The sequence below is a fragment of the Tiliqua scincoides genome, chromosome 7, assembly GCF_035046505.1.
Source record: "Tiliqua scincoides isolate rTilSci1 chromosome 7, rTilSci1.hap2, whole genome shotgun sequence".
Classification (NCBI taxonomy): domain Eukaryota; kingdom Metazoa; phylum Chordata; class Lepidosauria; order Squamata; family Scincidae; genus Tiliqua; species Tiliqua scincoides.
In genome coordinates, this window is record NC_089827.1 from 34899498 (window position 1) to 34923180 (window position 23683).

The following is a 23683-nucleotide window of genomic DNA, read 5'->3' on the forward strand; positions in this document are numbered from 1 at the left end:
ACTCAGAGAGGCAGCAGTGGCATCGAATGATCACTGCTGCATCCTATGGGCACTGGGCTAGCACTCAGTGTTTCCTTGGGGTAAGGGAGCATTTGCGCCAATGGGTCTCCAAGGATCTACGCCCACTTTTGAGCAGTCACAGATTTGAGAAGGCCCTGGCCTGGGAAGGCGCGCAAGATATGGTGGCAGAGCTTGCCGCCATCTCCACTGCTTCCCTGCCCCAATCCTCCCCTCCCCCTGCCCAGTTTTGCCCTCCCCCTCCCTGAAACACTGCACTGCCACCCAGCTGTGCTACTCACTGCATGGCAACTCTTCTTAGGGAGGAGGCCCACTCCATCCTTGCTGGGCGACACTCAGAGCCAGCAGTAGCAGCTCACCACCAGCATGAATAATGCTGGGCCCTTTAACCTCTTATTGCATCCACCTCCCATAGTTAACTTTTCTCTACACTAAAAATCCCCAAATGCTTTCATCTCTCTTCACAGGGCATTGCTCACTCTCTCAATTATTTTAGTTGTCTTTCCTAGTTCTACAACACCTTTTTGAGGTAGACCAACTGTTCCAAACAGGGTTGCGCTTTGGGTTTATTCAGGAGTATTCCAACATTGGCAGATATCTTCAATCCTTTTCCTAATAGAGCACAAACTTTCTAGTACAGAGTTTCCCCTTCACAAACATCATACACTTGGTTGATATGGTGCTGTTCGCATGACCCCAAGGTCTTTTTCCTAGGCAACTGTTGCTTGTTCAGACCCCATCAGGGGATATGTGACTTTAAGATTTTCTTATAAGGGAATTCAGCCTTTTTGACTACAGTTATGTAAAATAATAATGAAATTGGTATAAATTACAACAAACATTTGTTACAGTGCTTTTGGTTATTGCCCTGCTTGGATAAGGAATACCGGGTAGGGGAACTTGGAACTGAAGGTTATACCCTGCCAGTTACTAAAAACATAGGACTAATACAGAACTAAATTAATAGCCCAATCCTATCCTCTACCAGTTTATAGCATGCAGCTTCACCAACAAGGGGAGGGGCAAACAGGCGGCCAATAAAAAAAACTTACTGCAAAATAAGAAAAAAAAAACTTTATACTTCTCCCTTGATGGGCCTTCTGGTCACCAATGGGTTTCCTTGGACCCAGCCCGTCCCCTCCCTACCCACTTCACCACCTTACATGGTGTGGTATGGCCTGGGTGGGCCATTGATGCATATGGGGAGCTGTCAGCCATTTCCACTGACAGCTCCTTTGTGCTTGGCAGTGGCACACCATTTATGGTGGCATAACTGCATTTACAGCGGAAGACAAGTTCCATTGTTGTAACTGTACAATACAATTGGGCCAAAAGACTGCAATCTTAAACACGCTTATCTGAGAGCAAGACCCACTGAACCCAGTGGGACTTATTTCTGAGGAACATAGGAATGCACTGTCAGCCTATCTTTCCCTAGATTTAAATAAATCGCAGCCTTGACAATTTCCCCAGCTGAGGGATAAAATTTTTAAGTTTAGAGATGCTACATTAAATTGCCGTTTCATCACGTGAGGAAAATTATATCACACCCATTAAACGGGACTCCAGTATAGTTCCCACCCCTTCAGGGAAGACACTTTGTCTTGTAAGAATCAAGATTCCAATTTAGCTTAAGGAGACTGTCATCTTGGGAAGCTTTGTTGCTTAATAATCTGAGGAAGAAATATTGGTACTGAATATTGATAGAAAAGACTCATTCAAATATTTATGGGGAAAGGATTTCAGAGTCACAAGATGGAGCCACACTTTCTTTAAGTTTTACAATTTGATTAACAGGGTGTCACTTAAGTTCTTCCTTTGGGGAGTCACAATACAAGGTTACTATTCATGGTATTTTAACCAATTGGTATTTTAACCATTGTGAAACATTCATCCAAATAGATTCCAGTACTGAAAATATGCTGTGGTTCAGATCCCCTCCCCATTTACTGTGGGGAATAAGTGCATCCAAATGTATTGATTTCGAATATCTGATTATTTTCCAAACAAGTGGAATTAAATTAAGACTGGGATGGCAACCATCAACAGGCTGGTAGATTGCTTGGCTCAAATCTTTGTAGCTAACAGCACAATCCTACGCATGTCTACTCAGTAGTTCCACTGAGTTCAATGGCACTTACTCCCAAGTAAGTATGTATAAGATTGCAGCCTAACTGTGTAATCACTCAGCACTGAAAAGCAGAACTTTTAAAAAGCAAGAAATGCCATATAAATGTTCTATAGGCTGTCAAAATGGATAGCCGAGAGATTCACTGAAGAAAGAGATCTTATCTCCCAGTTAAAGTTGAAAAGATTTACTCCAGATATTCAATATTGGAATAGACATTACTTTACTGAAAGATTAAAGGAGTTTTTTTAAAATAATGTTTGGGTGGAGGGAAATGTTCATAATCAACTGTAAGTTTGCTGTGGAAGCTCACGCAGTGCAGTTGTGACACGGTGAGCCTTCCGTCCAGAACTGAGCTCAGAGGAACCTCTTTTGTTAAAAGAGAAGATTTGCACAATGCCCTTGTGACAATCATAAAGCAGCTCCTCCCCACCTCAGAGTACAGATTGGCTGGCCCTTCTTCTGTCAGTCAGAAGCCACTTCCCTCTCCACTCCAAGTTAACTTGAAGGTGGAAAAGCCCTTTTTAAAACATGCCAAACAATCTGTTAATCAGCTAAGGATGTCAGATGCTTGGAAAGGAAAAAGGAAAATGCAACCCAAACAAAGCAGATGGACTTCTTCACCATTTCAATGACTTATGTTTCAGTAAATGTTCACTCCCAAGCGAGGAACAGGTGTTCATATAGGAATTAAGATGGAGAGAAGCAGAACTCACTTCTAGGCCAAAAAATAAAAAATAAATCCCATCCTCCACTCCTGTTTCTTTTTTAAGCTGTCTCTAGTCTAAATAATCTACATTTTAAAAAAAATAAACATCAGGAAGACTGCAGTCTGGAGAACTCTGAGAAACCCACCACAATTAAAAACAAGGAAGCATTAGAAGGATGAAGCACACACCAAAGAGCTGGTTTTATTTGTTCAAAAGGTCTGCATTACATCAATCACGTGTATCTTCACAGTGGTGGATGAAAGCTTGTACCGTTTCAGGATGGCTACTGGAAGCTCAGCTAGGAAGTGACAACTAGACAGAGGCTCACACAAAAGTGCAGAATTGACTTGATAAGGTTGGCTGTTCTCTTGTTGGTACTGGAAGAGAAACATTCCTACACCTACAGATCTTTGAGGTCCTTCTGGACATTCCACAATGTGGTGGCACTGTTCTGGAGCTGAGCCACTTCGCTGTCCTTCAGCTTTTGGTTGATAACGCTGGTTAAGCCGGCAGATCCAAGTACGCAGGGAAGGCTCAGGAACACTTCGTTTTCAATGCCATACATCCCCTGCAAGAAGAAAGTTGGAAACTAGCAAGACTTCCAAGGACACTAGCTGACAGCCTTAAAAGACACAGCATTATATTCCACAAATCCTTGATCATGTGTCTGAACATGTGAGACCACCTTACATAATGTTAATTATTAGTCACAATAATTAACAACATTTGCAGCGGTTCACAACCGTCTACGCTCACTGGCAGTGGCTCTCCAGGTGCCTTTCCCATTCCCAAAGTGTAGAACTACACTTATAGATTTTGGGCTGGAGAGGTGCGGAAGGATCTTGATATTTCACCAGCAGCTGCTGAAGAGATTATAGGTGATACCGGATGTCCTGCTATCTTCCAGGTGGGCCTTCCCTGACCATTTACAGACAACCATTCTATCCAGGGCTGCCGATGAATAGCAATTAACTAAATAGCTATGAGACCTTATTTAGCTGCAAAGAGACTAATAATTGCATCTAAATAAGTGATTGCTCCGTTATTGCAAATGGGAAGTGGGAGTAGTGCTCTGTGTGTGTGTGGGGGGGGGGGGGGAGGCTTGCCAATGGCAAGGTCTCCTAGAAACCGGGAGCTAAATCAATTAGATTCAGGTTCATCAGTATTTTTTAACTGGTGGTTTAAAAGTGCAGGCACTTTGAACTGATTAAGATACAGCGCTTAATAATATTAAAGCTATCCGCTTGCTATATAACAGTATACAATTAACACTATTTAACTTAAGGAAAAAAATTATGGGATATTTTTGAATGATTAAAAGGTTTTCACAAACAAAATACACACAAGGGGATTTAAAAACAAAACCAAGAAAATGAAACATCAGCAATATCAAGCTGACTACCTGATATTGACTTTGACTTCATTTACTTTGAACCATTTACCACTTTGTATGTTTAAAGGTTCCATTCAGGTTCAAAGCAACCAAGAGATCTGGAGGTCAAACTCCATCGGACACTCTGCCTCGAAGGTGCTGTACAGCTGTGCAGTTAGCAATCAGAGGCAGCCACTCACTACCAGGAGCGAAGACTCCATATCTCTTGGTTTCTTTGAACCTGAATGGAACCTTTAAACATACAAAGTGGTAAATGGTTCAGTGTTCCCACATGCATCACTACTTTTCTCCATTGGCATAGAAAGGAGCCCTTCGCTAGTATGGGGAAAGAGAGTGGATTAAGGAAGTAACTAGCCCTGCCCCTGATAATCCCAGTCATGGAGAAAACAGCCAGCTCCTCTCTGAATAACACTGCCTCAGATCTGCGGAAACTGACAATAAGGTGTGATGGAATGCTGGGAACTGGCATTTATATGCCTTGGGATTAACAGAACTGCACAGCTGTGTGGAAGATGTGCACAAGCTGAGAGTGCTCAAGGGATTTTCCACACTCCCAGTCAATATGGATCATCACCAATGACTGTCAGCAAACATGACTTGATCGTACCATCCTCATCCCCTTAATTGTACTTTCCATCTGGGAACAGAGGCATGTAACAGCAATCATGCAAAGGAAGAAAGAAAAGCCAAAGTAAAATAAAGTCCTTACCTTTACCATGGTAGATACCGGATGAACTCGGCAAAGGTTCTTCAAGATGGTCTCCAACAGGTCAGCCACGCTCAAGCCAATGGCCCAGTTGGTGTAGCCTTTCAGCTTGATCACCTCATAGGCACTGTCAAGAAGAGATAGAGAGCTCAGTCAGGCTTCTTACATGAGAAGGGGAATGCAGCGAGAATGCTGAGGCGGTGCAGAAGGGTGGCATTGTCAAGCAATGGGAGAGATGATGCTACCAAGTGCATTCTGAATTCTGTGGAGGGACAGCACTAGAAAGGGCCCCAATCCAATGCAAGGGCAGGGAAGTTTATGCGGGGTGACCTTTAAGCAGATGCATGAGACTCTGACAACTTTTGTTCTGGCAAAAGAGAGATCAAAATGCAATCCTCCCCCTGCCCCACCTCCAGTTCCACTTCAAATCAGGCCCAGACCACTTTCAGCTGGGGCCAATTTGAAATGAGTTCACAGCCTGCCACGGCCCAATCCTCCTTGTCAGCCCCTCCCAACCTTAAAAGACAACCTGCCCCAAATTGGGGAAGGGGACAAGAGGCAGTGAGGAGGCTGATTAGCACAGGGGGGGGGGCAGAGAAGTGGGGCTGTTTACCCACTGGAGCTTTCTGAGAGCTCTTCCCAAACTGTTTCAAAGTTTGACAGGAAAACTTAAAAAAACAGAAGTGATTTGTAGGATGAGGTCACTGGTTTTTATGTTATGAAATGCTGAGACATTTCAAGTGTTATGAAATACACTTGAAATGTATAGTTCATATACATATAAAGCAATTACTTTTCAGTATAAAATACAAATTAAATACCTTTTAATTATAACTAGCATATTCTTTTGCAAGCTCATTCTTTTGTTAGATTTTGTCATCCTTTCCAGAGATGGCCAACAAGCAGCACATTTGCTGGGAAACCCATCTGCTTGCTGGAGTGTTATTTTCAAGTGAACACAGGCCCAAGGTGAAGAAGGTGTGTGAAGTGGGGGGAATGGATACTTAAAAAATGGCAAAAGGTAACTGAGTAGAACGTTTGTTTCAGGTCTCCATTAGGAGCAGCACCTTGTGCACTATCCCCCCCCCAACATCCCTCACCATTCATTAGCAGCACCTTGTGAACTATCCCCCCCTCGCACTTCCCTCAATATGGGCCCAATCCTATCCAATTTTCCAGTGACAGTGCAGCTGTGCCAATGGGGCATATGCTGTATCCAGTGGTGGGGCAGTCACAGAGGCCTCTCAAGGTATGGAAACATTTGTTCCCTTACCTCAAGGTTGCATTGCAGCTGTACTGGTGCTGGACAGGATTGGGCCCTATGTAACTTCAGATGCCTGATCAAGACCTGGTGTTTTACACCAGCTTTTGACTGTGGCCGATTTGACTTTTTGTTGAAATCACCCTTTTCTGCTGTTACTTGTGGATTTTAGCTGCTTCTGGTTTAGCCACTACTATATGTGTTTGCCTTCTGGGCTTGGACTGATGTTTCACTGCTGATTCTTTCTAAACCTTTGTTAAGGGCATGTGTAGTGTGAGAGACAGACAGAAAAATCAATCACCACACGCACACCCTGGGTAGAGAGAGAAAAGAAATATACATAGTGGGGCCAAAGAGCTATGAAATGAAAGAGAGATAATAGAAATGAGGCATTCCTTTGCAAAGCTTAAATGTATATAAGACATCACACCATAGTAACTGCCAACACCATCTTCTGTGGCACACTTGCTTTTAAGGGTAGGAATAGCTTTGGGGGGATTCACCTGCTGCCATTTTCAGCTCAGACCTGTCAGCCACCCTACAGATGTTACCTCACTGAGGGCTGCTGAGCCAAACTCTGTGGGTATTAAGCAGGCAGCTGGGATGAGAACATCAATTTAACACACACGCTGCAAATCTTACTGTTGGCATAGCATGGAATTTCCAGACAGGAAATTGTGCTATCTTAATTGTGTTATGTAATTAGTCCTTGTTTGACCAAGGAAGTGTGTACACCTAAGCAGTCAATGGCAAAATCTGGTAATAAAAAAGTCAGCCAGAAGAGGCACCTCCTAAATCAGGATAAGGAAGAGTTACTCAACCCAGTCACCTCTGTAGAGTTCTGAACTCTTTAATCCTATACCGCACAGTACATCAGACAGCCTAAATAAGTGGTTTTCAAATTCTCTGAGAGAGTCTGAATTGCTCTGAGTCCTTGCGGGGGCAGGGGGAAGGCAGGGGGCTGCAGGGGCTTGGCTGAACTTACCAGAGTCTCCTGCAGTCTCCTGGGGGTGCGGGGAGCCTTGCGCAACTGCCTGCAGGGCTCCCCGAAGCTTCAAAAGCGAAAGTGGAGTGATGGCATCCTGCCTCTGCAAAACCGGAAGTGGCGCATGATCGTTCCACTTTCACTTCTTAAGCTTCGGTAAGCCCTGCAGACAGTCGTGCAGGGCTCTCCGCACCCCTGGGAGGCTGCGGGAGGCTCTGGTAAGTCCAGCCAAGCCCCTGCAGCGCCCTTCGCGACACGATCTGCCTTCCCCCTGCCTCTTTGCTGCCCCTGCTCCTTAAGGGGCCAGAGGCCAGGGCTCTCAGGCTGGGGAACTGCGATGCCCCAGTTTGAAAAGCGCTGGTCTAAATTAAGAGATTCCTTCATCACACGGCACATTTCCTCAGACTCCTCACACAGGATAGGCACATGTTAAGAGAATTATGTTCATACAATCAGAGCCCTTGTCTCATGAACCCTCACTGTGTTCAGAAAAACCAGGGACCTTGTCTACTGGTTCATCTCCCCCCCCCCCCTCTCAAGGGTCACTGCATGGTTGACCGGAATCAAAGCCATTGGGTCCTGAGTGCTCCTCCCTGCATTTACTGAACACGGAGAAGGCTGGTGAAAAGAAGCTGTTGTGTTATGGTCAATTATGGTCACCGCTGTCATTTTCATTCTCACAACGCCATACCTGTCAACCACTTGCTTGTGAACTTGTTTCCAACTCTCAGGATCCTGGTCAGTCCCCAATGCAGGGTTGATCTCCTGAAGGGAAACTCCTGCCACATTAACACCACTCCAGACAGCCACTGCAAGAGAGTTCAAGGACATCTCAAGTTGTCATATATGAATTTGCCTTTCATATCAGCCTGCCATACTACAAGACATAATTGTCTTGCTACCTACAGGACCCTTGTTCAATATAGCCTGCAACTGCCTTTTGGTTGGAGAAATCTAGCTATGTGATAGGAATCTTGAGTTTAGGAATAGGTATTGGAATTAATGTATTGGCACAAAATGTTGCAAAATTGCCCCAGATCATAAGTGGTGTCACATATTTTATGACCCAGGGGCCAAACAGATGCATCACTTCAAAAGTTGACTTGTGTAATTTTGTGGGATTTTGGCAAAAGTCTTCAAATTCCCCAAGGAAGAGTCCAGGTACCTAAAATGTACTAAAGTTACACAACAAAATATTTCAATGGCACTGCTAGATTCTTTTCTTCTTCCATCAAGGGCATCATTTGAGCCAAAAGGGTCATCTTGATTTAGCCATGTATCCTAAACTCCCACCTCTACTGCTGCCTCAGCATATCCCCTCTAGAAAAACTTGTGCCTGGCCTAATGTGACCAGCAGTCTGTAGAAGGCAGAGTTGCATCCTGTTGCAAGCAATAATGCTCCTCACCGCTCGAATCACCATGTTCTCCCAAAATCCACCCATGACAGCTAGTGGGATGGACACCCAGCTTTTCCGCCATCAGAAAGCGAAACCGAGCTGAGTCAAGGTTGCAGCCACTGCCAATGACGCGATGCTTTGGCAAGCCACTCAGTTTCCATGTAACATAGGTCAGGATATCCACTAGAAGAGCAGAAAAAAGAAAGGTTATGGACAGTTTTACCAAAGCTCTAGATTCATTTGGCACTTGGTTTGAACACTTGCATGGGATCATAGTTGCCTGAGGACAGCAGGTGGCATGAAGCTGCTGCCATGTGCAAACTTGAGTTGGTATACTGCCACAAATGTACTTTGCAGAGAGGGCCGTAGCTCAATAGCAGAATGACATATGTTGCACGCAAAAGGTCCCAGGTTCAATCCATGGCTTCTCTCAATGGGGCTGCAAAAGACTCCCTTCTGCAACCCTGGGAAGTAACTGCTGATCAATGCAGACAATGCTAATATAGATCGACCAAGGGTCTTGACTCATTAGAAGGCAGATTCCTGTGTTCCTACTTTTCCACTTATGGCTTGGCCAGGGGATGTACAGGTTCAAAAGTGGCTCGTGCTCTTTTAGCAGACTTAAAAAACTAGAGTGACAGGTTTCACCTGTATTTTTCTATGGGGCTTTGCAGTCAGGACCATGTGGTATATACAGTACTCCCAACCCTACAGCAGTTCAGAACAGCTTACCATGTGGATGGCCCCAACACGTATGATGACACTCCACACCTCAGATCAATTTCCTTAGTACAGCTGTGGGGAGACTCCACATGATGGCAGCAATTTGCCCAGCAAGCCACTCCAAAAGTTACCAGCTTGAGAACGAGGCACTCATTGTAGGAATGCCATTATGGCAGCACCCACATGACAACACATTCTGGCTCTTAGTGCTAACTTTCCCTCAGTCCACAAGCACTAAATGCTACTGTCCTATATAGGAGAACAAAAGGCAGGTCTTCCCACTTACCCCTCTCTCTGGAACTACCCAAGGCTGAGCCTACTGTGAACATCTGTGTTGCAATTGCCTACTCTGCAAATTTGCTCAGAATGCTTTGGTTACCTCCAAAGCCAGTTCCTTTGACCACAAATGCTCAAGAGCTTTACCTGCAGTTTCAGTAAGAAGAGGCACTGAATGATAACGATGCTAGCAGGACTAACAATGGGAGGGCACTCAAGATGAAGGCCGGAAACCTACACACAACCTGAATTTTGCTTAACAAAAGCCCCCTTTACCTGGGTTTGAAACAACCAGGATGATGCAGTTTGGACTATGTTTCACCACCTGTGGGATAATGAACTTGAAGACATTCACATTCCTCTGGACCAGGTCAAGGCGGCTCTCTCCTTCCTGCTGGCGAACTCCTGCAGTTACTACGACAATCTTTGAATTAGCGGTGACAGCGTAATCTGCAAACAAAGGAGTAAGAATGTCAGGTCTGAGACTGTCCGTACATATGAATGCAGTTCAGTCATAACAGTGGGGGTTTTGCTTGTAAATTCAGCAGCTTCTTGTTGGAAAGGTCTTGATCATCCAAGTTCACCCAGTCTTCAAAGACTGCATAATGAGATCTACAGCCCTCCATCTGAAAGGCTTGGGAAAGGTTACACTCACCATCCCCCCCCCCCCATATCTTTGAGTCAAGACACTTTTCAGATGAATGAGAAAATGTGTATGATGCTGTGGTGGTGAAGGGTGGCTTTTTTGAGGTGGGTGAATAATCTAAACCAGGGGTGCCCAAACCCCAGCCCTGGGGCCACTTGCGGCCCTCGAGGACTCCCAATCCGGCCCTCAGGGAGCCCCCAGTCTCCAATGAGCCTCTGGCCCTCGAGACTTGCTGGAGTTCGCGCTGGCCTGATGCAACTGCTCTTAGTGTGACAGCCAACTGTATGACCTCTTGCATGAGCTGTGGGCTCCCTTCACTGCTTGCTGTTTCACATCTGTGATGCATCAGTGGCAGCAAAGGAAAGGCTGGCCTTGCTTTGTGCAAGGCCTTTTATAGGCCTTGAGCTATTGCAAGACTTTCATTCAGTCATATAAGTTCCATCTCTAACATATTCATTTATGTAAATTTATTCAAATTTGAAATGTAAAATAATTCTTTTTCCCCCCCGGCCCCTGGCACAGTGTCAGAGAGATGATGTGGCCCTCCTGCCAAAAAGTTTGGACACCCCTGATCTAAACCTTACCCTTGTCTGCTACAATCTTATGAGTACTAAGGAATAAGCTTCCATGCTGCAGATCCATCATTTCTCCTTTCAGCTTGTCTTCGATGACATCCACCAGTGCAAGTTCATCACATAGACCCTGTATCAAAGGGGGGGGGGGTAGAAGATAAATAAATGAAGAGCTAATTGTAGGGGTCAGGTAATGTGAACTTCAGACATCTCTAATCATAGCCCTAGGTCTTATGAAGATGAAAAATCACTTGTGCCTGGGATGTGTAAGACTTCAGTCACCATGTGAGAGCTTCCTCCATAAAAGACACGTTAGCAAAGTAGAAAAATAGCACATCATGGAAAAGTCTAAACTAAAACTTTCTCCCCAACATCTAGTTTTTTTCTGTGCAAGGAAGTTTTGTATGGGAGAGTACTCAATCATTTGAGTTCTCACCAACAGCATGATATGGACCAGATGCAGATATAGCACCTAACTTGGCCCCAGGGTATGTTCTGGTTCCACTTCAATCCTGCCTAGAGGTCTTACATATAATGGGGCAGGAAAGTCAGCTTGCATGCCCTTCTCCACTGTACATAAAACCCTGATCATAAATCAGAGTTTATGCACACGAACAGGTCCAGCGCAAGTGATTTCTGATCACAGAAAGGCAGGGATCAATCAAAGGAACAGAACATGAAGGCAGTTAGACAACACACAAACAGAGAGTCACTACAGCAAATACTGATAGGAAGGCCTGAAGGTTGCCAAGTTCTAGACTGGTAGGAGGGCCCAAGAGGTGTGAGGCAGGTCTTACCCTGCTGAGTTTCCTGGTGGGAGAAAAGCCAGAAACCCACAGGACAGAGTGATGTTAACTGAGTCAAACCATCAAGGGAAAAAGGCCAATTTAAATCAAACATTTTATTAGTTGGATACTGCTTAAAGAATAGTGCACACTGATTGCTATAACAAAAAACTGAATTAAACCTTTATAAACTCCACTTTTAGAAACTTTAGGTTTCTAAAATAGTAAAGATTTTTGTTATTCTACTTGATATTTGTATGTCCAGAGAGGGAGCTACAAATGGATTCAAGGGGTGGCCGATGGCCAACACCAACAATAGCAGCCTTTCCACATCTGCAGAATCTTCTGGTTCCTGGCAGTTAATGATGTCATCCCAGTTCAGAGAGAGCTACAGAGCTCAGTAGTAAAGCACATGCCCAATACACAGAAGGTCCCAGATTCAATAACCAGAATCCTGACATATGCCTGAGTAAAGTTCCCAACCCATAACCCTGGTCAGCTGCTACTAGCCAGTTTCAGTCAGCATCACTGTCCTGGACAAATCAATCGGACTGAGCAGAAGATAGCTTCGTAGGGCCAAGGTGCCACAGGATGGCTTTGATTGGTTTGCCTTTGTTGCAATGCACCCACATTGTTACCTCTCTGGAATTTTCCCCTAGATCCCTTCCCCTTCTTATAAGTCTATTAACAGAGCCACCCACGCCAGGCGGGCTCTTTATGCCACTCACGTATTACCTTCTCCAAGATGCTGATCGCACAGGCCATCCCAACTTGACCGACCCCCACCACGGTGACCTTGTTGTTGGGTTTGGATGATGGCTCCGCAACAGATGTGATCAGTTTGTCCTTCAGAGTTGCCATTTTGGGTTTTGGAGTGAAACTCTGAGAAAAAGAGAGAGACCAGCCTGCTGAAACCATTGTGTCTTCATGTCTTAACAAACAAAAGCGATGTGCTCCAAAGTTCAAAAATTTACTTCAGTGCCCAATAATAAACAATAAATGGCTGGGCAATAACCAGAACTTTACAAAAGACAAGAAGGGTACAGAAGAGGCGCTGGTTTGTACCACAACCACCCATACAATTCTTTTCTATCCACTTTAACTTGTCCTTCATTCACTACATTTTTTCTTAGAGCACAATTCAGGAAATGACTCGGGCCGCTTGCACCGGCCCAACAGAGTCACAAAAGTACCATAAAGCATGTTTGCACCACTAAGAGAGCAGGGAGGCGTCAGCCCAAGCCCTGCTGGACTTGGCATAAAGGTAAGCCAATGTGGGCATCAGGGGGGCACGGAGAGGATGGGAAAGAAGCATTTCAGGGCAGGGGGAGGGCAGGTGGGCCCATGAGCAGGTGGTGTTGAGCGGGAGCAGGGCCAGGATCCAGCACTTTTGCCAAATATTAACCCTGGTCCTGGGCAGCCTGGAGCAGCTCTGGGCTGCTCAGATTTGCGCCACCTCTTGAGGTGGTGTGGATCCCAGTAGCCCCACTGGGGCTGCTATGGCTTTACCCAGGGTACGGGGATGGAATTGCCCCAGGCTGAGCCACAACTGGTCCCAATCCCACTCTGGATATGGGGCAGGCCAGCTGGCCTCCCCTTTCCAGTGCGGGTTAGGATTGGGCTGCCCGTTCCTTAATATGCCTTTTCATAATGCTACTGGAGCAGCTGAACCCAGTGGCAATTCTGTTTCAAACGTGTTGAGAAGTTGCTGTCAGTTTGCAGTAGCCATGGAGGTGTTAAAATGGAAGACACTAAAGATGCAAATGTTCGGTGAAAGACCACTGCCTGGCTGAGCCTGATGTAAATACTATCCAGTCGGTTTGCTCTGATTTCACCCAAGTCTTGAACTCAGTAGGCAAAAAGCATTTCTTTTGCCCTTCCCTTATAAGAATGCATTAAGAGCCCAAAGGCCCACCGAGACCAGCATCTTGCTTCTCGCAGTAGCCAACCAGATGCGTCAAGCATGCCCACAGCAGGGTTTGAAGGCCAGAGCCCTCACTTACAGTTCGCCCCCTAGCAACTGGCATTCGGTGGCATTGCTGTATCCCAACTGGGAGGTTCCAAACAGCCATAATCACAGTTCGGACTATGCCACAAATTCTTCATAGTTATCAATACAGTGAACCCTCAATTTAATGGGCTAATGAAGGAAAGGGTTGTCTGTTTATGCAGGAAGTCTGTTAAATTCAAATGTGCTGAGGTCAATGGAGTCATACAAGCGCAAAATGTGTAGGACCACAGCAGAATTCAGCAGAATTTGATTCAGCAGAAAATTTATGTTGTTTCCAAAGCCTGTTAAATCAAGGTCCGTTAAATAAAGGGCTCACTGTAATCCACACTTCTATAGTCACCTAATCCTGAATAACAATAAAATTTGTAATAATGTCACTTGCATGTTTAACATGAGCAACTAGCAATTCAAATGGGCATGTGATAGCAAGAAAGGAAATAGACTTCTGTCTTTCTGCTGTCTGGTACCCTCTATCACAGCAATTTTCAACCAGTGTGCTGTGGTACATTGGTGTGCTGCAAACTGTCCACAGGTGTGCTTCACCCCTTCATGTCTATTTCTGAAGGCAAAGTGTTTCTGAAACGATGCACATCTAATCCACCCAGAACTTGTGCTCTTGTGCTTATCTGAATGAAACGTGTGTCTGTGTTCCTGATGGACCATGACTTTACCCACAGATAACAGACTCAGGGCCCAATCCTATCCAATTTTCCCGTTCTAGTGCAGCTGTGCCACTGGGGCATGCACTGCTTCCTGTGGTGGGGAGGCAGTCTCAGAGGTCTTCTTAACATTTGTTAAGAAGGAACATTTGTTCCCTTACCTTGGGGTTGCATTGCGGCTGCACTGACGCTGAAAAATTGGATAGGATTGGGCTCTCAAGAGGGTGTGCACTGCTGCTTTCAGAGAACAAAACAGATTATCTTTTTTCCTAAATAATTCAGCTGGGGGTCCAAATGCATTTGACTGAATGGTATGTGCAAACTTTCTTTAAAAAAAAAACAGAACAACAAAAAATTACGTACGGTCTAATCAAAATAGTGATGCCCAAACATTAGCTGAACAGTTGATCCCTTTAACACTCATGGTCATTTACCCTTCATTTCAAGGTCCTACAGCCTTGATTCAGACACCTGTTGCTGATTAAGAGAGCCATTTCAGGAATATTCACAATGCCACAACAGTTTGTGCTTTCTTCTGCCCATGCTATCTGTTCCATTGGATCTCCCTGAAAGGATCATTTCCTTACAAAACCCACCAGAATTAAAGAAACATAAATCCATGGAATAAAAATTCTCAGTCCTTCCTGTTTTCTGAAGACCAGTCCTTGGAGATCTGGCCTGAAGGCTCCTGATGCAGACACATACATGGGGGAACCCCATGTATGTTGCCCTAAACTCCATGATAGAAGAAAGTCAAACATAAAGGAACAAAATAAACAAACCCTACTACACCTATACTTTGCTATACCTAAGAATGTTCATCAGAGGATTATTCACAATATAGGTTGTGTCTCAGCATCTGCAGGATTCCATTCCCAGAACCCCCACAGTTGCTGAAAAATTGCAATAAATGAAATTTTTTTTTTAAATGTCCCTTTACTTAGCAGTTTAAAAATAGCCTTGCTAACCATTGTAATGTGGGAAAGCGGACACAGGCAGGCAATCAATCAACAGCTAAGTTTCAGTTCGCTCAGAGGCAAGCAACCCTTCCCCATGGAGCATGTGACAGAATGCAAAGAAAATGCAAATCATTCTTTTGCACACTCCAGCGCGAAGGGAGGGGTCACTTGCCTTGGAGTGAACTAAAACTAAGCTCTTCTACAGCCCTAAAAGGAAAGAGTTTGATTGATTGCCTGCCTGCCTGCTGCCTCTCTCCTGCATTACAATGATAAGCAAGGCTGAGTAAAGGAACTTCTTCCTTTAAAGGGCCCCTCTCATCATGTTGAGATAAAACTTTGAGTGAAAAATCTATGGATAACTAGGTTATACCTATATAATCCATTGACTAGTTCAATTATTCCTCATTGCTCTCCAGATACGCAAATACAAGAACAATTCAAAGGAATATTCATATAATATTCTATGTCAGAGGTTCTCAAAGAGGTTTGGGGAGATTTACTTCCAAAGGAAGTCTTTGCAGGGGAGGGGCAAGGGCAGTGACACAATCCCCAGGATCATGTCACTAAGAGGGGTACTTGTACTTACTCAGAGCTGCAGAAGGCTCTAGGAGGTACAGGGAGCCCTGCACAGTGCTCTGCAGGGCTCCCCAAGACTTGGAATGTGAAAAAAGTAAGGGCAAACCACCTCCTAGTTGCAAAGTGAAACCGGAAGCGGTTTGTGCTCACTTTTTTTTTTACGTTCTAAGCCTCGGGGAGCCCTGCAGTGGCGGCTGCAAGGGGTTCCCTGTACCTCCTGGAGCCTGCTACAGCCCTGAGTAGGTACAAGCACCCCCGTGGCCACCCTTAGCAATGCAATCCTGGGGATCATGTTGCTGCCTTTGCCCCTCCCCCACCTCTTAAAGGGATGGGGAACCTTACACAAACTGATCGGTCATGACCCACCAGTCTGAGTACCACTGCTCTTCATATTTAAATGACCAAAACCTTGCGGTTACAAGGATTAAAAGTGCAAAGGGAAGATACCAATCATTTATCCAACAAAGTCAAGATGCGAGTATTTTGTCACACTATACCAGGGGTGCCCAAACCTCGGCCCTGGGGCCACTTGCAGCCCTCAAGGACTCCCAGTCCGGTCCATGGGGTGCCACCAGTTTCCAATGAGCCTCTGGCCCTCCAGAAACTTGCTGGAGCCCGCAGTGGCGTGACACAACTGGTCTCAGCGTGACAGCCAACTGTTCAACCTCTCGAATGAGCTGTGGGACGAGGGCTCCCTCCATTGCTTGCTGTTTCATGTCTGTGATGAAGCAGTGGCAACAAAGGAAAGGCTGAACTTGCTTTGTGCAAGGCCTTTTATAGGCCTTGAACTATTGCAAGACCTTCATTCACTCATATAAGTTCCATCTCTAATATATTCATTTATGTAAATTTATTCAAATTTGAAATGTAAATTAATTCTTTTTCCCCAGCCCCCCCCCCCCGACACAGTGTCAGAGAGATAACGTGGCCCTCCTGCCAAAAAGTTTGGACACCCCTGCACTATACTGTGACCAAGAAGTGGACTTTATAGGACAAGCTAAACAGACTGCAATCTGGGACACAGTTAAGAAAGAGCAAAACTTCTTTCTGACTCCAGACACTGGGATCACCAGAGCAGGCATAATCTTGCATCCAGGTATTCCCAAATTCACCCCTTTTTTTTTAATTCCATGAGTAAATAGTCGCTTTCGCTCCTGTGGAAGGAAGCAGAGTGCTGTTATGGGATTCTTCCTCCCAGTACCATGTGGTCTGGCTTCCACATGTGCAGGGGGGGGGGCAGAATGCAAGGTTTCTGTGTGCAGAAGCCCACAAGGAACCGTCCTTCACACACCCCACCTGTCATAATGAAAAACATTTTGCTACTCAAGAATAACCTTGTTCAGGATTCGATAGAAAGGATCCAAAATGGTCCACGTGACACCTGTGATAGGATCAACGTGAAGAACCCCCCCAAAAAATGATACTTCAGAACCTTTGGATTTTGAGCTCCAAACTGAGCACCTAAATTTGATTTTAGAGCCTGACAGTTATATTCCTTCCCGCCATGCCCCCCTTCTGGTCACACTACCCCCTTCTGGTCACACTACCCAACAGCCGATTTCTGTGGCTCATGATATCCAGAATCCACACAGCTCATGATACTGTAGTCAGCATATCAACAACACACACAGATCTTTCCTAGATCTCCCACTATAAGAATATCCCAACCCCAGAAGTGCATCCTTGGTGAAAAAGGATATCAAAGGTGAGTCCCTATTCAGAGACTGTTTTCTATTTCACCTACATATTTGTTTGTTAAATTGCAAATTGCCTGTTCCAAAATCCTCATTCTTTGCAAAAGCACTGAAACTGTCAACATGAAAATGGGTTCTCTTTACATCCCCAAATGCCTCATCTCTCTACCTTCTCCCTCTTTGACTCCTCCAGGTCAGCAACCTTAGCTTGTAAGGGAACCAATTGGCTTCTTCAGAGACCAGGGTGTACAGGGAGGCCGTGAAGTGACACAGAGACAGAGGGATTACCTTGCAATCCCTGGAATCAATCACCAGTGGGTCAAGGAATGAGAAAGACCCTGGGAGACCACCACCAGGCAGAGCACAACAATGGAATGGAGGGGCTGTCATCAGTGTTATATGCGCTAAGCATACCTCAGCAACATCTGCCCAGCAGGACAGATTGCCATAGGTGGGGCATTTTGTGAAACTCTGAAGAGGCCCTCAACCCACTGTTGGCCTTCTTCCATCAGCATTACTGCTAGATTACTTTGGGTTTAATGACATTCATTTGTTCTTAATGACCTCCAAGGGGGGAAAAACACCCTCCCCATCTGCTCCCCAGGCCTCTTCTTGCAGCCATCACACTCTCTCTCTCCCTATGGCTTACCTCGTCCTCGTCGCTTGTATCCGAAGACCCTCTCGAATCAAAGTTGTATGTGACAAACAGATAGCATGTGAACTCACTCATAGTGACCTTCTATTGCTTTACAGCACCAACAGCATGCTGACAACAGAGACCTGACCTGGACCCTGCCCTGAGGGGCTTACAGTCTACAGTAACAGATAAAATAGGAATGGGGAAGGAAGTCAAAGCCACATCACTGCCTTTTTGTTCTACTTTACCTTAACATTCAGTCACAGGCAGAATAGCCACCATTTAGGGCAGCCATTTTCAACCACTGTTCTGCAGCACATTTGTGAGCTGTGAATGGTTTGCCGCAGGAGCTTGGGGGGGAGCATCATATATTAGCAGGGCCACTAAGGGATGCGAGCTCCCAGCCAGCAGGGTAGCATGCCTTGTCAATTGTCAAAAGGTGTGCCTTGATAATTTTAGCATATTGCTAGTGTGCCGTGAGCAGAAAGGGTTGAAAATCACTGACTCAGGGTCTGGTGGAAGAAGTCTTAGGGAAATAAACTTGGAATTTATTGTTAATTACATTCCTACTCTGCCCTTTCTGGAAGGAGCTTAAGGACAAAGTAGAAGATCCCCCTCTTCAATGTTATTCTTACAACAACCCTGTGAGTTAGGCTAGATGAGAGACAGTGACTGGCCCAATGGCACTGGGTGAGAGGGCTTGTGAACCCAGATTAACCTGCACCTAGTTTAACACTATGGTTGGGAGCTGACACATGACTAATGAGAACAGAGAAGGACAAAGGCATAATTCACATGTGCATGTAAATTACTTCCTAAATCATCACTCAGATGCCATACTGAATGTGTGATCACCACTGAAAAACCAATTCTGCTCTGAAGGTATGTCAGGCATTAAGACATTATATCTATGGCATTTGACCTGTGATTATACTATTTCACACATGGAATTCACCACACTGAGGCTGCAGTCCCAAATCAATGAATGTGCATGTGTGAACTCATTTTTAAATGGTTTTCCAAACTTTTATCACAGGCACCTGCATGTGATTCTTTAATCATTCCCTAGTAAGGGCCTGACCCTTTCCAACTTTCCAGCACTGATGCAGCCATAAAGGCCTCCTCAAGGTAAGGGAACCTAAGCCTAGTGGCTCTTAAGGTTTGCTCAGCCTTTGTGTCTCCCTTGAGGGAGCTGAGCCCACCTCAGAACTGAGCCCACATTGCAATGTTGCAGAGGATTGTGGAGTTCACAGAGGGAGGGGTGTCAGCCATTCAGGAAGTGGCAGTAGAGTTTAGGCCTGCACACTTCTGCCTGGAGGACAAACCATGAATTGATACCTGTACCACCAAGCTGGCAGAGGAGGAAGTCTGCATTTCTACAACAGTAAGATGTGACCCTCCAGTTGGATTTGCCCTAGATTTAGCCTAGTAATGCAACAAGATGAAGTGGGAATAAAGTAGGTTGAAGTGGCAAAATGGACTGTGCCCAATTCAGGTTACAGAGGGGGGATACCACTCTGAAATGTTCCCCCACAACAAAACTCTGCAATGATAAGCAGGAAGTATTTTGTATTGGCAACCTTCAGTCTCGAAAGACTATGGTATCGCGCTCTGAAAGGTGGTTCTGGCACAGCGTCTAGTGTGGCTGAAAAGGCCAATCCGGGAGTGACAATCCCTTCCACACCAGGAGCAAGTGCAGTCTGTCCCTGGTCTGTCTCCCTGGCTATGGGCCTTCCTTCTTTGCCTCTTAGCCTCAGACTGTTGGCAAAGTGTCTCTTCAAACTGGGAAAGGCCATGCTGCACAGCCTGCCTCCAAGCGGGCCGCTCAGAGGCCAGGGTTTCCCACTTGTTGAGGTCCATCCCTAAGGCCTTCAGATCCCTCTTGCAGATGTCCTTGTATCGCAGCTGTGGTCTACCTGTAGGGCGCTTTCCTTGCACGAGTTCTCCATAGAGGAGATCCTTTGGGATCCGCCCATCATCCATTCTCACGACATGACCAAGCCAACGCAGGCGTCTCTGTTTCAGCAGTGAATACATGCTAGGGATTCCAGCACGTTCCAGGACTGTGTTGTTTGGAACTTTGTCCTGCCAGGTGATGCCGAGGATGCGTCGGAGGCAGCGCATGTGGAAAGCGCTCAGTTTCCTCTCCTGTTGTGGGCGAAGAGTCCATGACTCGCTGCAGTACAGAAGTGTACTCAGGACGCAAGCTCTGTAAACCTGGATCTTGGTATGTTCCGTCAGCTTCTTGTTGGACCAGACTCTCTTTGTGAGTCTGGAAAACGTGGTAGCTGCTTTACCGATGCGCCTGTTTAGCTCGGCATCGAGAGAATGAGTGTCGGAGATCGTTGAGCCAAGGAAGTACATCAGGGAGAAAGTAAGCAGCAGGCTGGCTCAGAAACTATGTTGGTTTCTATCTGCAGGAAGTTTTAAAAGTCCAAGGAGCATTTAAAAATTGATCCTCCTCCCTGCAGTCTGAGGTGACTTAGAGCCCAATCCTATGCATGCCCACTCAGATGTAAGTCCCAGGATAGCCAATGGGGTGTACTCCCAAGTAAGTATGGATAGGATTGCAGCTTTAGCCACTCACCACCTGCATGACCTGGATTACACTGGACTACCACCACTGGGCAGGAAGGATTTCTGAATCCTCTCCCTTGTCAAGAACTCTCTGAATGTAGCAAATCAGCAACACCAAAGGGAGGACAGTACTAAACTTTTCTCTCTGGCATGCTAGGGTGGTGTGCATGGGACCCTTGTGACAAGGCAGAGAAGTCACCACATGGCACATAAACCTCACCCTTTGAGAAATGGTGCAATCTGAATTCTGCTCCTTCACTTTATATAACTAGCTCACATGTGACCTTAAGAAGCCACCTTACACTGAATCAGGCCACCAGTCTTTTGTCACTGATTGGCCAGCTGCTTTCCAGGGTCTCAGAACCCTGCTCTGATGATGCTCTGGTTCAGCTGGCCCCTCCTGCATGCAAAAGGGATACTCTACCACCACTGGGACTAGCAGCCTGTAGTTTGCAATGTGATGTAATAGCCCAATTCTAGGCATGTCTACTCAGAAGTAAGTCCTATTGTGTTCAGCTAGACTTGCTCCCAGGAAAGTATGAACAGGACTGCAGCCTTAGAGAGGCTGCTGCATTGCAGCACGTGGCGCCTAAGCCTGAAATGAGCAAGCCAGAGCAGGATGTGGCTTGAGCTGGCCACCCACACAACACATCTTCCTAGCTACTTTCGCCCCAGTCACCTAAGAGGAGGTTAACATTTCTGCCCAGCCCACAGGTGGACACATTTGATCCCTGTTGCGTATATGCAACGTTGGGCAGAAACCCTGTAAGCCTGGGCACGTGATGCTCTCAGCTTCCTCTGCAGCTTGCAAGGCACATCACGACCCTTCCTGGATGGGGTGCCCCTCCCCACAAGAGGGCACATTCGGGGGGGGGGGAGAAAAAGGCAGCAAGGAAACGTCATGGAATTTTTGCTTTGCAAGTCTACCCCCTCCCCCCACCCGCCTTCCTGTTCCTTCCTCCCTCCTTCCCACCACCTCGCAGCAACAAGTCTCTCTCCTCCCCCCCTTATGACGCTGCTTGCGCTGCAGCACGAACCCCGCGCGATGCAAGCCAATGCACGGCCAGCTCTACATCTTCCACCCCGGGGAAGGCGGGGGAAGGAGTGGAGCTGGAGGCGGGAGGGCCGCCCAAGCCAGAGGAAAGAGAAAAGACAAGGGGGAATCCCATCAGTGTGCAAGGCCAGCTGGAGAGCCGCTGAAGCACAGGCCCGGGGAGCGAACCCCTCCCCACCCTACTCCATCGTGTTCCCTTTGCCATACCTTCCCTGCAATGCAACCCGATTTGGGGGTTGCAGCAGATTTGATCCTCTTTTGCAATAAGAGGATACTAGGGTTCGCTTGGGCAGGGATGGAGATGGAGGACATCCTGTGCCCTCCTTGACCTTTCGAAAAGGAGACAGCACGGCGAAAAGGAAAAAAGGGGGCAGGGGCTTAGTGGGGCAGGAGATGCCCTCCAAGGACATTCCCCGCCCCAGCCCGCAGTCTCCTCTCCCTGAGGCCACACACGCATTCCTACTCAGCAAGGCGATGCCAAGGAGGCAGGGACGTGCGGTGGGTGGGGAGGCAGGTGAGACAGGGCCTCCGCACTGGAGTCCTTCGAAAAACACCACCACTGGGAGGCACCCACGACCCACGCGCGTTGTGTTGCGCTGGGGAGGCTCTGCCTCACCTTGCCTCATTGCGCGCGGGTTGTGGGTGCTTGGGTGCCTCCCAGGCGGTGGCGCTTTTTGAAGGCCTCCAGTGGAGAGGTTCTGCCTCACCTTGCCTCACTGCACGTGGGTTGTGGGTGCTTTTCAAAGGACTCAGGTGGGGAGGCTCTGCCTCATCTTGCCTCACCACCCACCACGTGCCCCTGCAAGGAGGCCGCCATGGCATCGCCTTCCTCCCCGGGCAGGCTCCATCACAACGGATGGATACCCAAGGACCCTGCGCTGCAGGACCCCGAGGGCTTGCGGGGAAGGGTGGGTTGCAGCAAGGACGGGACGGATGGCTGGCTACCCACCTCCTTGGCTGGTCGTCGGGGGCCGGCTTAGCAGCGGGAGCAGAGCAGCAGCAGCCTGGATGGATGGCGAAGGAGTGGAGGGGAGGGGAGGGGAAAGAGAGAAGACAATGTCAGCCCAGCCGGGAACGAGGAGGAGGAGGCGGATCCTGAGCCTGGCGGCGCTGCCTCCTCGGGTTGCACTTTGGTGATTGGAACCGCGAGCACCGCCCGCCCCTTCGGCTCGCGCAATCCGCTGCAAGGACACCGCGGCGAGGGTGAGCCGCCTCCTGCGCCCGCCTGCCTTCCAGGCATCTCTCTCTGCAGCCACTGCCTTCCACCTGGCTTCTGCCGAGAGGCCAGGCGACGGGGGAAGGCCTCCGGCTTCCTCTCGGACTCGCACCGCCACCAGCATGCACAACGCGGCTTTGTTGCAGAAGCGGGTGTGTTGGTGGATTTCTTTCCAGGAATGCCTGTGGGCTCCGTGGCTGCCAAGCAGTGCTTTCAACACCCCGACGGCCCAATCCTAGCCACACTTTCCTGGGAGTAAGCCCCGTTGGCTCTGATGGGACATACTCTGAGTAGGCATGCCTAGGATTGGGCTCTTACAAGGAACAAAGACCGGTCAGGTGGCTCCCCTTTCCTGGGAGTAAGCCCCATTGACTCTAATGGGGCATACTCTGAGTAAGTGTGCCTAGGATTGGGCTCTTACAAGGAACAAAGACCAGTCAGGTGGCTTCCCTTTCCTGGGAGTAAGCCCCATTGACTCTAATGGGACATACTCTGAGTAGGCATGCCTAGGATTGGGCTCTTACAAGGAACAAAGACCAGTCAGGTGGCTCCCCTTTCCTGGGAGTAAGCCCCATTGACTCTAATGGGACATACTCTGAGTAGGCATGTCTAGGATTGGCTTTTAGAAGGAACAAAGACCAGTCAGGTGGCTCCCCTTTCCTGGAAGTAAGCCCCATTGACTCTAATGGGGCATACTCTG

The 23683-nt window shown here is 47.1% G+C and overlaps 1 protein-coding gene across 1 annotated transcript; it reads right to left on the reverse strand.

Annotated features, from left to right (window-relative positions):
- Nucleotides 1-3027: 3027 nt before the first annotated feature.
- Nucleotides 3028-22827, reverse strand: LDHB (lactate dehydrogenase B). Its single transcript, XM_066633065.1, has 8 exons — nt 22717-22827; nt 12336-12482; nt 10828-10945; nt 9874-10047; nt 8608-8781; nt 7893-8010; nt 4959-5082; nt 3028-3424 (listed from the first exon to the last, which is right to left on the reverse strand). The coding sequence occupies exons 2-8, from the start codon at nt 12459-12461 to the stop codon at nt 3257-3259; spliced, it is 1002 nt and encodes a 333-aa protein (XP_066489162.1). The 5' UTR covers nt 12462-12482; nt 22717-22827; the 3' UTR covers nt 3028-3256.
- Between the last annotated feature and the right edge of the window lie 856 nt (nt 22828-23683).